Genomic DNA, 16,762 nt, shown 5'->3' with positions numbered 1-16,762 from the left:
TTGTTTCTTAGGCTAATTTGAATAATTCTTCTAGGATACTGTTCATTCCATCTAAGTTTTCCAATTGTTTAGGAAAGATAATTTGGTCTATATTTTTTTTAGACTTCATAATAGCTGCACTGATAATCTGTTTTCATTAACACAAAACCTGAAATATCTATCTTGACAAAGATTTATCTATTACATAGGTCTTTTCAAAGATAAAGGTTTTGGCTTTATTGTTTCATTCATTGCTGCTCTTGCCTTCATAACTTCTTTCTACTTTCTTGGTTTCTTTTGTTTCTGAATTTTTCAGTTGGAAGTTACTTAATTTTCTATTGGTTTTTCTTTTCTATATATTTAAATAGATTATGTGCTATTTATAGTCTTCTTTAGTTGCAAACTACAAATTTTAATAGTATTTTCATTCAGTATTTCTAATTTCCACAGTGACTTGATCCATGAGTTATTTATAAATATATTTCTTTATAGTTTCCAAACAACATGCTATGCATATATATAAATTATTTGGAATCTGTTACAATTTGCTTTGTAGCATTCAGTCTTATTTTAGGTGTTCTTAAAAACAATGTGTATTCTTTAAGTACTGAGGGCAAAGCTCTATTTGTTAACTAAATCTAGTTAGTAATTCTGTCATTCTAACCTTACATATTTTTACTAGTTTTTGGTCTGCTTTATCTATCAATTGAGAGATGTGTTAAAATCCTAAACTGATTAGATGTCAATTTTTTTCTAATAGTTTTTTAGTAGTATTTAATACCATCGTTATCATTACTAATAATTTTTTTTTGGTCTTGCATTAATATAGCTACATCAGTTTTGTTTTGGTTAATATTTACTTGATATATATGTTTTTGAATCATTCTAATTTTTTGGAGCTCTTTTAGATATAACTCATAAATAAGGTGGTTAGATTTTAAAATTCAATCTGAGGATCTGGTGTTTAGCAGGTAAGTTTGTATACTTTTGTATACTGCTCTGGTTTAAAGTTCAGTTTCCATTTTCAGCACCTGAGAATTTTCTTCTTGCTCTTCTGATTTTAGCTATGCTTTTCATTACACTGGTCTTTAGTATTTTTTGGCATTTCTAACAGCTTTTTTTATAGTTTAGAAAACTGAAGTCTCAAGGTGCAGTGATGCATTCCAAGTTACTGAGTCTAATTATTTAGTACATCATATATTTAGATAGTTTTTCATCCTAAAGTGATGCATTACAAAGCTTCCTATCACAGAAGAACACAGAGAAGAACTAAAGGGTTAAGTATCAAGATACGTACTTTTAGAAAGAAAAAAACATTCCAGATGCTTGAATGGAAGCATCCAAAATAATGGGCAGCAGTATGGAGACTGGTGCCTGTGTGCCCACAGGACCCAGCCCAGCCCCGACTGCCACAGTCTCTGTTGTCCGAGGCCAGGCCCCATTACCTGTCTCTTGCCCTCAAGGACAAAGAGCTCACTGATCTTCTTCTGCTTGTAGACATCATTCTTCTCTAGCAGTTTTTTGTGCAGCCAGTCAGGGTGTTTGACACGTGGTACTGGGTTCTTCACCTACATGAAGGCGATACTGATCACTTGTCTGACTCTGTTAGTTCAGTCAGGTCCAGGTTTCACACTGGGCTCTGTTTCTGCTGGTCTCAGCCTCACCTGCTGCAGGGCCGCAGGGATCGTGATGATCTTCTGTATGGCGCTCCCCAGCCGCTCGATATAGTAGTCCCAGTCCAGAATCTAAGCACGCAGGAAACCAGCAACCGGGTGCATGAGAGAAAAGCAGCAGAGCAGCAACACACCATGCCAACCACTGTGCCGAACGAATGCTTCATGTGTCTTATTTAATCCTCTTAGAAATTCTATGCTGAAAGGCCCCATTTCACAGAGGAGGAAATGGAAGTGGAGAGTATAAATGATCCCCCAGGATCACAGCAAGTAAAGGAGCCATCAGTAGAACCCTGTGCCAGACCCCAAGCCTTAGTCCATCCCAGAGAACAGTTAAAAAGGCCTCCCCAGCATCCGGCTTTTCCAGGTTTTCCCTAAAGTGTAACTATTTCTTCATTCATTCCACAGTAGAAAAGAGGAAATCAAGAGTGAAGTCCCCAGACAAAAACATGACCCAAGTCTGGGATTCTCTGCCCTATCTAGTTTTCCTCAATTTCTTAGAGTAGGAAAAAAAATCAGCACTCACTGTCCGAATATCAAAGTCCTGAAGGGAAGAACTCTTCAGCCACTTCCGGAGAAAGTGCTTCCTCACTGTGGGCTCTGCCTGGAAAATGGCCAGTGGAATGGCCCTGGTCGAGAAGAAATAAAAAACTCACAAATGTGAAAATCTCCTGTAGTTTTTTTTTTTTATTGGAGATTAATTATTTTACAATATTATATTGGTTGGTTTTGTCATACATTGACATGAATCCACCCCGGGTATACATGAGTTCCCCCTCCCGAACCCCCCCCACCTCCCTCCTCCCCTTATCCTCCCTCTGGGTCATCCCCGCATACCAGCCCCGAGCATCCTGTAACATGCATCGACCCTGAACTGGCGATTTGTTTCACATATGATAATATACATGTTTCAATGCCATTCTCCCAAACCATCCCACCCTCACCCTCTCCCACAGAGTCCCAAAAACTGTTCTATACATCTGTGTCTCTTTTGCTGTCTCATATACAGGGTTATCATTTCCATCTTTCTAAATTCCATATATATGCGTTAGTATATTATATTGGTGTTTTTCTCTCTGGCTTACTTCACTCTGTATAATAGGCTCTAGTTTCATCCACCTCATTAGAACTGGTTCAAATGCATTCTTTTTAATGGCTGAGTAATACTCCATTGGGTATATGTATCAAAGCTTTCTTATCCATTCGTCTGCAGATGGACATTTAGGTTGCTTCTATGTCCTGGCTATTATAAACAGTGCTGCAATGAACATTGGAGTACATGTGTCTCTTTCAATTCTGGTTTCCTCGGTGTGCATGCCCAGGAGTGCGATTGCTGGATCATATGGCAGTTTTGCTGGAAGATTTCTGACTACAGCCTCTAGTTCCATGCTTGTGATGGGTCTGTTCAGATTTTCTATTTCTTCCTGGTTCAGTTTTAGAAAGGTGTACTTTTCTAGGAATTTGTCCATTTCTTCCAGGTTATTCATTTTATTGCCATATAATTGCTGCTGCTGCTGCTAAGTCACTTCAGTCGTGTCTGACTCTGTGTGACCCCATAGATGGAAGCCCACCAGGCTCCCCCATCCCTGGGATTCTCCAGGCAAGAACACTGGAGTGGGTTGCCACTTCCTTCTCCATCTCCTGTAGTTTACATGGAAATAAGTACTTATGACCTACTTTGTAACCTATGTTTTTAGTTCATATAGTTATTTTGTATAAACTATACCTGTAACTGATTTTTATCATACTTAATAAATATTAATACTTCATATTAAAGTCATGATTTCATGTACAACCCCTCACCATTGGCCTTCTGGTGTATGTTTGACCATTGTTATCAGAGCTATTTACAGATGTCTTTACATAAATTATATATTCATGTGCATGTATATAATTAAACATTAAAAATGTTATTCATTGGGTAAAATACAGACAGAGCCCAACTACTTGCCTGAAAATGAAACCAGTTTTCACATCACTAGCAAAGCAACATAGCAACTGTCACTACCCCTCTTTCTCTCACTGGAAGAAGTAGTTGTTATTTTGAAATATCATAAAGAAACTTAGAAAGAACAGAAACCTGTGCACCCACCACCTAGTTTTATCAAACCGGCCATGCCATTTTCATGTCATAGATGAAAAATAAAGATGATGAAGTCCCCTGTGTAGCTCTGTTGACCCTCCTAATATAAAAGTAAATATAATGCTTATCTTGGTGCTTATCAATCCCCTACATGCCTTTATAGTACTCCTATTGTACTTCCCCTGTGTGTAAACTTAAATAGACAGAAGTACACTCTGCCTTCATGCATCACTCTGCTTTTCTTGCTGCTGTCAGTGTGGTAGCATGTAGCTGTGGTTCAATAATCCCAACTCGAGAAGTGCAGCATCAGTCTGCTTGTGTGTGAGTGACCCGGAGCTCTGCCCTAAACCTGATCTGGACCTTGTGTTACGGCTCATTGTAGCAGATCCTCCAAGATATCCCCACTGCCCTATGCCTGAGAGGGTACTCTCAGTCTGGCCACCCAAGAACCCAGATTCTCTGGGCTCCAAGTGGACAAGGTCACTACATCCTCTCAGGGTTCCCGCCAGGGCCCCAGCAGCCTTCCAGGCATCTGCTCTGTAGGAAGTCCAAGGCCTGGTTCCTCCCTCCTCTGAGTCCTGACTTGCCCTGCCCTGTTTAAGGAAGCTCATCTCTCTATGGAGGGACAGAGGCTCTACAGAAGATGCAGGTTTTCAGAGAACAACCAAGACCCTTAAGGAATTCCTTCCTTGACACTGGAAACCCTTACCTCTCTGTGACTGGAGACCCCTCAGGCTTCCGGGAGATGATGTAGCGGCAGCTCAGCCCTGCATCCTTCACCATCTGATCTCCCAGGAACTCAGCGAGGCGCTTGGCTGTGCTGATGGATGTCGACTTCTGCTCCCCATAATCTTCCAGCTTCCGAGACATGGAACGGTTCTCAGAGATCAGCTCAAACAGTTCGGAATCAGGCATGTTAGCTGCCTGGAGAGAAAGGCAACGGACAAAAATATCATATAGAGGAAGGGAGTAACAGCCTGAGCTCATCCAAGACTTTCTCCATGTGAAACTGTGTTTATCTAGCCTGATGAGCTGAAGGCAGTGGTGTAACAGGGCTGTCTCATACCATGGCACAGCAACACACCACACACAAAACCTTAACTTTTATTAAACTGTGCAGGAAAATATCAAGAAACATTTATTGAGCTTTTAGTACCAAGAATGCAGAATAATAGGAAAGACAAAGAATTGATTTTTGTCCTAAAAGGAAGAGAAAGACAGGGAAAGGAGGAGCCAAGAGGGAGAAAAGAAGAGAGACATGGGCAGGTTGGACAGCAGATGGACCAACTGAGGAAACAGCCACTTTCTTCAACGATGAGGAGCCCAAGGGGCCTGTCTGACGTCGAATAGCTTACGACTGGCTCATTATGCTAATATTTGTTTCCTTCACAGAATTCTGTCACTGGACACAAAAGTTAAGGGGGATTCAGGGTAGCCCTGGCACTAAGGAAGTTAGGGGATTTCATCAGAATTAGCCTTGAGTTCATCTGTCACCTTGCTTACCAGGACTCTGACTGCAGGACCCTCAGAGCCAGATGAGGAGCCTTACCTTGCTGTATAGTACGTCCAGCCAGTAATCAGCCACCTTGGCAACAGAGCCATACACTTCTTCTAGGGTGCTGCCCTTAAGAAAGGCCTCAAACACTGAGGACTGGAAGATTTTAATCAGCTGTAGCTCCCCACGGCGTTTGACCTCAAAGCCCTTGAGCTCAGCCAGGGAACCATCCTCATTGAACACGGCATACCTAGAAACACAGGCAAAGAGAGCAGAGGAGACAGCCTGGGATGCTAGCTGCTTCTCAACATCCCTCTGCCTGTTTCCTTCCCTTTCTCATCCTCCCTTCTAGCATCCATCAAGCAGCAAACATCTCTCTACCCTGATCTCCAAAATGAAAATGACTTAGGGCCTGCAATTTATAGAACCAGAATATAACAGGTGGAGAACCGTTTGTGGGTGTCAAGAAAAGCTTTCCAAATTGAATCAAAAAGGTCAAGAAACCAGAACCGAAGTCTGTTCCCATTGTGGGTCCTGGTCCTTTTACTAGAGGAGTTGTTAGACCTTTCCCAAGCATAAAGACTATGGGATTCCTACCTCTTCTTCAGTTTCTTGCCTTCTTCCTTGGAGGCTGGAAGGATCATGGCAAGGTAGGGCCCATCAACCTCAAAAAAGATGCTGTTCTCTGAGCGAGTGACGTAGGTGAGTGAAGAAGGCTCAGTCAGCTCCTGGTACTGATCATTGGTGAAGCCTTCCTGCCAAGCAAGAGTGAAGAGGGGGTCAGCCTCACTCATCATCACCCTAACCTGGAGACGACCAGCTGCCCTCCAAAGGGTGGATGGATCAGCAAGCTGGGGCTCTTCCATACAATGGACATCACTTGGCAAGAGAAAGGGATCAAGTTCTGACATATGTCCAACTTGGATGAACCAAAGTGCTTCCTGCTTGGTCTACCAAGGTTACACAGCATGTTTCAGCTCACAGGACACGCTGGAAAAGGCAAAATGATCGCACAAAAGAACACACGGGGGAACAAGGGCATAAGGAGAAGGGCTGACAACAAAGGGGCAGCACCCAGGAACCTTTGGGGTGGCAGGCTGTTCTATGTTGCTCTGTGATGGTGGACACACACCTCTATGTCTGGGTCAAAACCCATAGAAGTGCTCCCTGTAAAGCATGAATTTTGGACTTCCCTGGTGGTACAGTGGATAAGAATCTGCCTGTCAATGCAGAGACACAGGTTCGATCCCTGGTCCAGAAAGATTCCACATGCTGAGCGGCAACTAAGTCAGTGTGCCACAACCAAAGCCCATGTGCTGCAATTACTGAAGCCCACGCACCCAAGAGCTTGTGCTCCATAACAAAAGAAGCCATCGCAATGATAAGCCCATGTCCAGCAACAAAGACCCAAAAGTAAGTAAATAAATAAAAACAACAACAAAAGGGTGAATTTTACCAGAAGCAAATTAAACAACATTCAACTAGGATCTAGGGTGACCCCAAGAAAGCCTGGAACAAACGAACTCAACTGTACTATCATTGCTTAACAGAACCCTGCCAGAGGGCTGGCTTAAGTAACTTTGGCAAATCTCATACAGTGTGGGTGGTGTAAGATTAAAGACTGAACACTACTGAAGCTGGTGGGCTTACTGCTCACAGACACAAGGTTCTGAACCTACTTTACACAAATACTAGGGTTGAACAAATAAATACACACCCTGGGAAAATCAGAGATAGGACAAAGAAGTCACTAATAAGGAAAGGAGAATAGACTGGAGTCAGATATATCAATATGCTCATGTTATATCTATTTAAGTATGTATGCAGATAAACAGAAATAAATATAGACACACGTGTGGGGTTATTACACACACACACACAACTTCCTAGCCAATCTGCTGTGGGCAGCAGAGACACCCCATCTTGGTTTCTACCACCACTTCCTAATAAAAGGAACCTTGATTCCAAGGTGGGACAGGGGAAATACAAGATGAGGCTGGAGTGTCTTGCAGTCCCAGGAAGTAAAGCACTCCCCCAAAACCCAAATCCAAGCCACATAACAGGGTGTGTCTCAAGGACACAGGGGGCTAATGTGAAGGAGCCCCTAGTGGCCAAAGTGGAATAAGCTGAGCAACAAAACACACCAGGATGGAACTGGGTTGTTACCCCACACAGCAAACACCCACACACCCACAATAACCTCACAAATGACTCAATAAAGTGATAAGTGAGGGACTAAGTAGGAGAAAGAGGCTTCCCAGAAGGTAAGAGGAAGTGGTACAGTGGTAAAGAATCCGCCCACCAAGCAGGAGACTTGGGTTCAATCCCTGGGTCAGGAAGATCCCCCGGAAAAAGGAATGGCAATCCACTCCATTATTCTCGTCTAGAGAATTCCATGGACAAAGGAGCCTGGAGGGCTACAGTAAGTACGTGGGATCACAAAAGAGTTGGATCCGACTGAGTGACTTAACAAAAAAGTAGGAGAGAAGTGTGACAACTCTTCCTTACAAAAGGTTCCAATTAATAATGTACAAAGAACGAGGGAAACACAGAGTTGCCTTGGGCAGACTGATGCCCACCGTGACAGGATACTGCCAGTGCTAAAACCAGAGGGTGAAGGTTCAGTGTGAAACAGCACATCTGCAGAGTCTCAGCATAGAGGAGAGTATCTCCTCCACAGTCTTTACTAATTACCGGGATGGCTTTGCTACGTGGCTGGGGTCTGCCACTCCTCCTGGGAGTGTGGACTCATGGACTAGGTCTTGTAACGTGATAGTTGGGAAGCTGGCAGAGTGCTGATCCTGACTCAGTGCCCCGCAAGAATGCCAACACGAAGCATGTATCTCTGGTTTTTTCCTCCAAAAAACCCAAATAACCTCAATCTTGTAACGAAGAACAAGGGACAAATTCAAATGGAGGGTTGGTCCGCAAAGCACCTGACCAGTATTCACCAAAGTGTCTGGGTCATAACAGACTGGAAAGACCAAGGGGGCTGCCAGGCTGGAGTGGACTAAGGAGACAGGCTGGCCAAATGCAAGGCGTGGTCCTGGAAAAGCTGGGAAATACAAACAAAGCTGCAGTTGAGTTACAGTGTGGTGCTGGCATGACTTCTCAGTTCTGATGATTACACTGGGGTTTATAAAAGATAAAGAGAAGCAGGCTAAAGAATATACAGGAATTCTTGTTCTATTTTTCCAATTTTGCTGTAAGTCTGGTCATTATGCTAAATAGGAACAGAGACACAGGTAACTTTTGAACACATCTCTGGACAAGATGTTCAGGCTAGAGAAAGATAATCTGAAAGTCAGAGATATTCAGAAATGGGAGCACCCACTCAGAAAGGGGAGTGCCTCAGTGTAAGGGCCAATGCTTTCCCCTTTCCCACACTCCTATCAGAGAGGTGGAACAAAGAACCCCACCCCAGACAATAGGTCCTTGCGAGAGATGCAGGCTCACCTTGACCATGATGTTTAACATAGCCCCAGGGTAAGAGATGGTCACCTTGGGCTTTTTCACATTGGTGGTCTTGATGACAAAGTTTTCGGGGAAGCTGTTGGGCAGGACACACCATATTCCATCTGTGTCCAGCTCTAAGGGCCTCCTTCACAGAAACAGAGAAATGAGACCACATGAATGATGGGCATGGATGTCAACAGAGCAAGAATCCTGTGTCAATGCCTGACAGTGGACGAGGTTCCTCCTGGCTGGGAACCCACAAAATGAAACACCTTCCCATCTCCAGAATCTCCAGTTCTATCGTCACCAGCTTGTTCTTTCTCAGCCCCTGCGTCCAGCCTCCTCACCTCACGCCGTGCCCCCTCAAGTCCCAGCAGCTGGTGATCAAATGCAGCACTCACCCAATCTGCTCAATCAGCTCCCGCGCCTGGGTGATGATGTTGGCCCCTGTGAAGCAGACGATGCCAGCCATCTCCATGGAGTACCAGCGGGCCCTGGGGGGGACAGTCACAGCTGAGGGGTGGGAGGGACACCCTTGAGAAGGACGTTAGAGTTAGGGTTGGGAGGAGGGGACATCTGAAGCAGGGAAGAACTTAGGTGGGATTAAGTTCTGTGCTAAGGATACTCCTCTGTTCCTACTTCAAAGCAGTGCTCAGCTCAGCAAAGTTCTCAAAGGATGCAGCATGCTGCCATGGCAATAGCTCACGACCTCAGCTCAGCAGGACTCTCCAGGGCAGTGGCTGAAAGAGCCCCCTCGAGTTCCCTCCCACCCTCCAAGGCACCACCTCATGCCTTTCTTGTTCTCCCAAACCCCACACTCATCCTCTGACTTCTCAGGCAAAACACCAGCCCACCTGGCTCAGCCCTTACATCAGGTCTCACAAGTGTCAAGTGACCTGAGGCCAAGCCCTCCTGCCCCAGGGAACTCTGCTCAGGTGCTAGCTCTGCTCTCAGCTCCTCCCTCTCTGCTATTAAAAAGCAACAACAAATAAACAAAGCCACTTTCCCTCAAACCAATTCACCCCACCACCACCTTGCTCCTCCAGGGCCACCCATGTTGACCCTCCTGGGTTCCACCCACAGCAGCTAGGCCTCACCTTCAATGACCTGCTCTGCCGAGGCCCTACCCACCTGGCCGCTGGTTTACTGGACACACTCAGGCCCCACCTTGCCTCATCTTCCTTTGGCACCCTACCCTGGGAACACGCTCCATGTTGGCTTTAAGATGCCCCATTTCTGGCTTTTTGACTTCTCAGAAGACTTTACACCCCTCACTAGTCATATGTCCTGGAGTAGGAAGTGGCAACCCATTCCAATATTCTTGCCAGGATAATTCCGTAGACAGAGGAGTCTGGTGGGCTATAGTCCATGGAGTCACAAAGAGTTGGACATGACAGCACACATGCATTAGTCATATGCCAGAGACTACCAAACCACTCACAGCCCGGGATGCTCAGAAGAACATGTCCAGGAGTGTTGACGCCCCAGATGTCCAGAACCTCTGAGTCAGTGTGACCTCAACCCCCACCCAACCGGCCCTCTCCTGCACTCCTTGAACGAGGCCCTGACTCTCCCCTCTCACTCGCGCCCACAGGCCCCACCAGGCAAGTGCTTACCCCTTGCGCATGACGTAGCCATAGAAGGAGTTGAGGATGCACTTGTGTGCCAGCTGCAGGGAGTCGTACAGGACCTCCATGTTCCTGCAGCGCTTCACCTCCGCCGCGTCCCCCACTTCCATGGCTGCGGAGAGCTTCTTTTTCCACACCTGCGACCCACACAAAGACTGTTCACCTCCTAGACTCTTCCACCTCACATTCTGTACATAGGTCCAAGGTTTTGATATTTTGAAAATTTCAAATCTATAGAAAACTTAAAAAAAAAAAAAAGTACAACAAATGCCATATACCAGAGGGTCACTGTTGACACTTTTTGCCATATTTCTTTTATTCCATTCTAGAGAAAAACTCTATTGGTACAACCAAAGGCAAGTTGAAACTATCATGACCTGACCCCCCTAAATACTTCAGCAAAAAATTTCCAGGAACAAGGACATTCTATACAACCTCAACACTATCACTACACCTGAGAAATTTAACATGGATATATCAGCTTGTCCCCATAGTTTCTGCATGCTTAGTTCTCACCTATACTGAAACACTTTCAATCTAGAACTGCCCCATGTAAGAAAGATAACCTGAAAGGACTTATGAACACAAAGAAACATATCAATATTACATTTTTATTACTTGTGAAACTAAGGACTAGGAGAAAATACTTTGTGATAGCAACAACCCACTTTGACACCTCAGACGTAGGGCAATTTCAACCCCCATAGAAGAGAATCCAGAACCTGGCAGCTAACTGGAGAAGCAGATGAAATCTACATTTCAAGACCAGTGACAGAGGCAGGGGCTTCACTCCATCAAAGAGGCCCAGAGGCTCCAAATCCAATTCCTGTTACCTAATTTACTCTTATTAATGCACTAAATGGGATGAGTTATAGGGTTTCTCAAACAACAGAACTCAGAAACCACTGACAGGCTGAAAGCAAAGTGAACATTCTTAGAGGCAACATCTGAGAATAACAATTTACTCCTTAGCCAATACTTATGGACCAACAACTGTTTATCAGATACTATACCAACCGCTGGAAGATGGACACAACTGTGCTAACAAGGGCTGTGTGCTATTGTAAATGGTTGCGAAGGAAATGTTCTCGTCACTGTGGTGGTGGTTACACAGGTGTATCATTTGCAAACTCTACAGAACTGCCCATCTGAAAGGATCAGACTTACCCCACATCAATTTTACCTCAATAAAGTAGACATGGTCACCACCAGGGAGGGTGAGAGACAGGCATGTGACTCAGGGGTATCTGAACTCACTTCCTGCCTGAGCGGCATTTCTTTCTGTTTGCTAGGCTAGCTGCTGTCACAGTGGTCAAACACTGGACATTCTCCTTCATCTCAGAACGTTCCACCGTTACTTCCCCACCTGATGTCTTTTCAGTACCTAGAAAAGGTACAAAATTTGTATCACACTGGAAGACATCAGATTGTTACTGCTGAGAGGAGTGGGGAAGGGGCATGAAGGACCTCAGTAAGGCCCAGTGCCAGTTGGGGCTGGGGTGAGAGGGGGAGGCGCAACATGGCGACACCCATCTCTCGCATCCACACAAGCTGCAACTCCTGGGATGCTGAGCTTCTAAGAAGCCAATGGACAGCTCATCTCTCCAGCATGCTGCGAGGCTTGTGTTTGGCAGATTAGCTCCTTCTGCTTCACCATGACAAAGTAAGTCTTAGCTAACAGGAACTGTGGGGCGGGTTTGTGACACTGCACTGGCAGCTTCCATGATGTGAATGGCCATTCAGAAGTGTCCTAGGACAAGGAGTCAGGCCTGTCTGCGTCTGATTAACTTAGGGGAACAAGATCTACTTAGGATGTCCCTAGTAAAAGTGACTGATAAAGAAATGCAGGGAAGGCCATAAATATTTCAGCAAATTTCCCATCCAATGTGAGAAGAAAAATTTTTTTAGGTTTGGAATTTAAAGAACAACAACAACAAAAATCCCCACAAGATATTTATTGAGTGCCGACTATGTGCCAGGCACTGTGTTAGATTCTAAAAAATAAAATGGACAGTCACAACACTGTCAACACTCATCTGATAAGGAAGACAGATGAACACGTAACTCACAGTTTAAGATAAACTGAGGCAGTATGACGATTCCTCTAAAGATTAAAAATACAATTACCATATGATTCAGCAATTCCACTTCTGTGTATATACCCCAAAGAACTAAAAGTAGGATCTTAAAGAGATTGCACACCCATGTTCACAGCAGAATTATTCAAAATACCTAAAACATGGTAGCAACCCAACTATCCATCGATGGGTGAATGGATAAACAAAATGTCCATACAGTGGAGCATTATTCAGCCTTAAAAAGGAAGTTCTGATACATGCTACCACGAATGAACCTTGAGGGCATTAGGCTAAGAGAAATAACCTAGTCACAAAAGGACAAATACTGTATGATTCCACTTACATGAGGTTCCCAGACTCATAGTCCACAGAAACCAGAATGGAGGATCATTGTTAAGGGAGTGCAGTGTTTCAGTGTTGCAAGATAAAGAGTTCTGGAGATGGATGGTAATAATAACTGCAACGTGAATGTACTTAATGCCACTGATCTGTACACTTAAAAATGTTAAATTTCATGTTGTGCATATTTTACCGTAATAAAAATATAAAGTTAACAATGATAATAACAAAGCTTGATGATGACAGTCAATCAGGGCAATTCAAGATGTGAAGAATGAGTCTAGCATTGAAGGAAGGTCTCTCAGAAAAAAACTCGATATGCTTAAATATAGAACAATTACCTGTTGATATTATAACTGAGGTATCGTTGTGTATTTCCCTAGTCCTACTGGTAAAACATGTCAGTAAACACCCTCCCCTCACCTCCCGGTCAGAGGCTGGCAAAGTAAAGCACCACGCCTGTACACACAGAGTAAAGGACCACACGTGTACAGTGCACACACTCAGTCTCTGCTGCTCCCTCCCCGCTGCGGGCAAACGCAGCTCAGATCCAGGAAAACTTATTTATAAACATGGCCAGCCCAGCTGTAGTCTGCTGCCCCTGCTCTAAATAATTATTTTAAAAGCAATCATTCAGAATAGCTTCGAGGCCCCAGGCCCTTAATTCTTCAAAGTTAAAAACAACTGCATGTTTATTATCTGAGTGCATGCACTGGGCAGAGATTGGGAGTAACACAACCAGACAGTGCTGAGCAAGGATTTTCACCTCAGAAACTAGATTCTGCTCCAGCCTCACAAAGGTCAGGCTCACCTTATGGAGACCTTTGAACTCATAGCGCCTGTCCCGAAAAGCGCGTACTGTGTCCACATAGAAGGAGTTCTCCCGCTGGCAGATGGTGGTGAGACGCTCTTCCACCTTGGTCACGTGGATTTTCTTGTACGCCTTCCGGCAGTAATCTGAAGCACAATTGAGAATGGAGGGCACGTGAGACTCCACACAGCGAACAGGCCTCCTGGACACAGCCAAAGAAAGCTAGGCAATGGATGCCAACAAACAAGGGTTTTTTAGGTTAACTCAAAGGACCAGAAAACTCAGAAAGACAAGCTGCTAATGAATCACATCAAAGGGCAGCCCTGAATGAACAGACCAAATATACAAGACTACCGGAAGGAGGGTTTGGGAGCCAGAAACTTGCAGAAGGATAAACGACAAAAGGAAGCCTATAGGACGAACTAATTCACAGTGGTGTCATCTACCTCAACAACTGATTCGACTGACCTCAAGCTGTGACACATAACATGGCCCAACTGCTCACCTGCCAGCCTCCGTTTCTCATATTTAGCCTGCTCCTCACGGGACAGCTCGTGAAAGGCCCGGGTTGGGCCCTCGGGGGTCAAGGGAGGGAACTTCTCTGACTCCAGTTGGTGCTGGATCCGATGATACTCACTGCGACTGGCTGGCACTAGAAGGAGTGATGGGAAGAGAGGATGTGACAGAGACCCGCCCACCCGCTTCCTGCTGAGCAGCCCCCCAGGGCCGACACTCACTGAACTCTCCCCTCCACTGCCAGGCCATCTTCCTCTGGCAGTTCGCTCCAGGCTTGTTGAAGTCACAGGCTGCGCAGGTGGCCTCGTCCACCATGGCAGAGGGCTGTGAGGGGACAGGAAGAGAGCAATTAGGGTTTAGGCAGAAAGAGCTTGATTCCCACATGAGAATGTGTCTCACCTGCAGGCGGTTCGTCAAGATGATGTTGGGGTACATGGCCCCCACATCCAGGTGGTAGATGAGGGGACACTCAATTCGGTTAGGAACATCTTTCAGGGAGGTGAGCTTGGTCTTAATCTGATCACACACCTACAAAGAAAGTGGAAAGAAGTGAAGGCTGGTGACCAAGATGGAAACTGGAGACTGTACAAAGTAACAGAGAAAACACCATGTGTCCCAAATGGACGACAGACAACAGGCACCAACACACCAGGCCCTGGAGGTAGAGGACAGAGCACCGCAACACGGGAAGCAGCAGTCTCCACCCCAAGAGAACTCTGGGGTCAGGAGAGAAATGTGTAATATGCGGCCTCATACGGCACAGCCCGTCTGCTAGCGAGCAGGGGGATCTGCTAGATTACCAACAGCCACACTTCCTGGGTGCCCCGAGTACCCCCACAGTGCAGGCAAGTGACACACCATCAATGTCCCTGCAATTCCTCCTCTGATGTATGAGAAGTTTCAAGTTAGTATGGACTAAAGAACAAGCCCTCTGAGACAAAACACCATGTTTTCAACTGTGATACTAGATGGTTTCCAGCATTACTTTATAAACCAATGAATCAGATTCTGTTTCCAGCCAAGGCTCTTAGCTTAAAAACCCTTTTGACACCAAACACATGGAAATCCTAAATGAAATATGAAAACTATCCCTGTATATACCAGATGTGAGCTTCTAAGTTATCCTCAGAGAACAAATGTGATGAGGAGACTCAACATCAGAGCAGTGAGTTGACTCAAGGGTGTCTGGCAGAGGCTGGGCCCTGTGTTGGAATCCCCAAGATCACCCCTAGGTTTGGTGACTCACAGGGGAAAGACACAGAGATCATTGAGCAAAGGGCAAAGGTGCTTGCGGGAAAGTCAGGAGGAGCCCAGGTTCAAGCTGGGATGAGCTTCATTCTTCTAGCAACAAGCTGTGATAACACATGAAAAGTGCTGTGAAAAGTACTGGCCCCCAGGGAAGCTCATGGAGACCTAGTGCCCAGAATTCTTACGGGGGGCTGATCACGTAGGCAACTCTGCCTGCCTGGACCAAAACCCAGACTCCAGGAAGGAAAGCGGGCGCTTAGCACAAACCACACTGTTTGCACAAACAGCCTGAGCACAAATGAGTGAGACATTCTTATTAGAGGAAGGTGAGAAACCTCTTGAAGCGTGAGTTCCCGGACACTGGCTGAGGGCAGCCATGCAGCAGGCCTTTCTGAGGTTCGCGGCCTCAGGCCTATGCCATGAGCTCTTTACCTCACATTTCTCATGCTGCCTCAAGGAGGCGCAAGCTACACACAACAAAAGGGAGACAAAATGCAGAGCCCCAAATAAAGACAGGACTCTCAAAAGCCACCTCCATAAAAGAATAAACTACAACAAGTCTGCTCACCATGTCTATTTTGGACTCTGGGCAAAGAAAGCATCTTCCCTGAGTGCTTACCAAACAGGCACTAACAGGTGTCCACTGGCTCTAGGACTCTTCAGCCAAGGAACCAGGTAAGAAGGGGCATCAGGCCCATGTTACTTTTGGGGAACCAGGAAGAAACTGTCAAACTACCAACGGCCTTCCTGCTGAAGAGGAGTTCAGATTCCAAAATTGCAGAGTGACAGGACTTCCCTAGATGTCCAGTGGTTAAGACTCTGCGCTTCCAATGCCGGGGGTGGTGCATATTCGATCCCTGATTAGGGAACTAAGCTTCAACAGGCCACGTGGCACATCCAGAAAGGAAAAAAATGTCTCAAAATTGTAAAGCATGGGAAAAAAAAACAAAACTCTTCCATGACTGAGAGCAAACACAGTGGGAGGAGAACCCTAAGAACATCAGAGAATGAATAAACCTGGAGTAAACATGGCAAAATAAGGCTAATTAAAGATAAGTGAATAGACAAAATCTAAAACACAGGAAGAGATACAATGACAAGGACCTACTGTACAGCACAGAGAATTATATTCAGTCCTTGCAATAACCTATAATGTGAAAGAATCTGAAAAAGAATACATGTGCTCACACACACACACACACATACACACGGGCTTCCCCGGTGGTTCTTGAATTCACCTGCCAGTTCAGGAGACACAAGAAATACTTCCTGATCACTGGGTCAGGAAGATGCCCTGGAGAAGGAAACAGCAACCCAACTCCAATATTCTTGCCTGGGAAATCTCATGGACAGAGGACCCGGGCAGGCTACAAGTCCATGGGGTGTGAAGAGTCGGACATGACTTAGTGACTAAACAACAGGAACAACAATATATATATACATGGAATTCCCTGAT

The 16,762-nt window shown here is 45.3% G+C and overlaps 1 protein-coding gene across 1 annotated transcript in view; it reads right to left on the bottom strand.

Annotated features, from left to right (window-relative positions):
• The window catches only part of POLE (DNA polymerase epsilon, catalytic subunit), a 59,752-nt gene that overhangs the window by 26,981 nt on the left and 16,009 nt on the right, over positions 1–16,762 (bottom strand). Inside the window, exons 17-29 of the mRNA XM_055405308.2 lie at positions 14,458–14,586; positions 14,280–14,382; positions 14,048–14,194; positions 13,543–13,688; positions 10,303–10,451; positions 9,088–9,180; positions 8,687–8,831; positions 5,828–5,985; positions 5,285–5,480; positions 4,445–4,659; positions 2,179–2,281; positions 1,644–1,724; positions 1,425–1,547 (exon numbers count right to left, since the gene is read on the bottom strand). Of these exons, the coding sequence (XP_055261283.2) occupies positions 1,425–1,547; positions 1,644–1,724; positions 2,179–2,281; positions 4,445–4,659; positions 5,285–5,480; positions 5,828–5,985; positions 8,687–8,831; positions 9,088–9,180; positions 10,303–10,451; positions 13,543–13,688; positions 14,048–14,194; positions 14,280–14,382; positions 14,458–14,586 (1,788 nt within the window). The remainder of the gene's footprint in view (positions 1–1,424; positions 1,548–1,643; positions 1,725–2,178; positions 2,282–4,444; positions 4,660–5,284; positions 5,481–5,827; positions 5,986–8,686; positions 8,832–9,087; positions 9,181–10,302; positions 10,452–13,542; positions 13,689–14,047; positions 14,195–14,279; positions 14,383–14,457; positions 14,587–16,762) is intronic.

Source organism: Moschus berezovskii, chromosome 19 (genome assembly GCF_049115385.1).
Source record: "Moschus berezovskii isolate FMDL1 chromosome 19, NW_MosBer_1.0, whole genome shotgun sequence".
NCBI classification, from domain to species: Eukaryota; Metazoa; Chordata; class Mammalia; order Artiodactyla; family Moschidae; genus Moschus; species Moschus berezovskii.
This window is presented reverse-complemented; position numbering and strand designations above follow the sequence as displayed.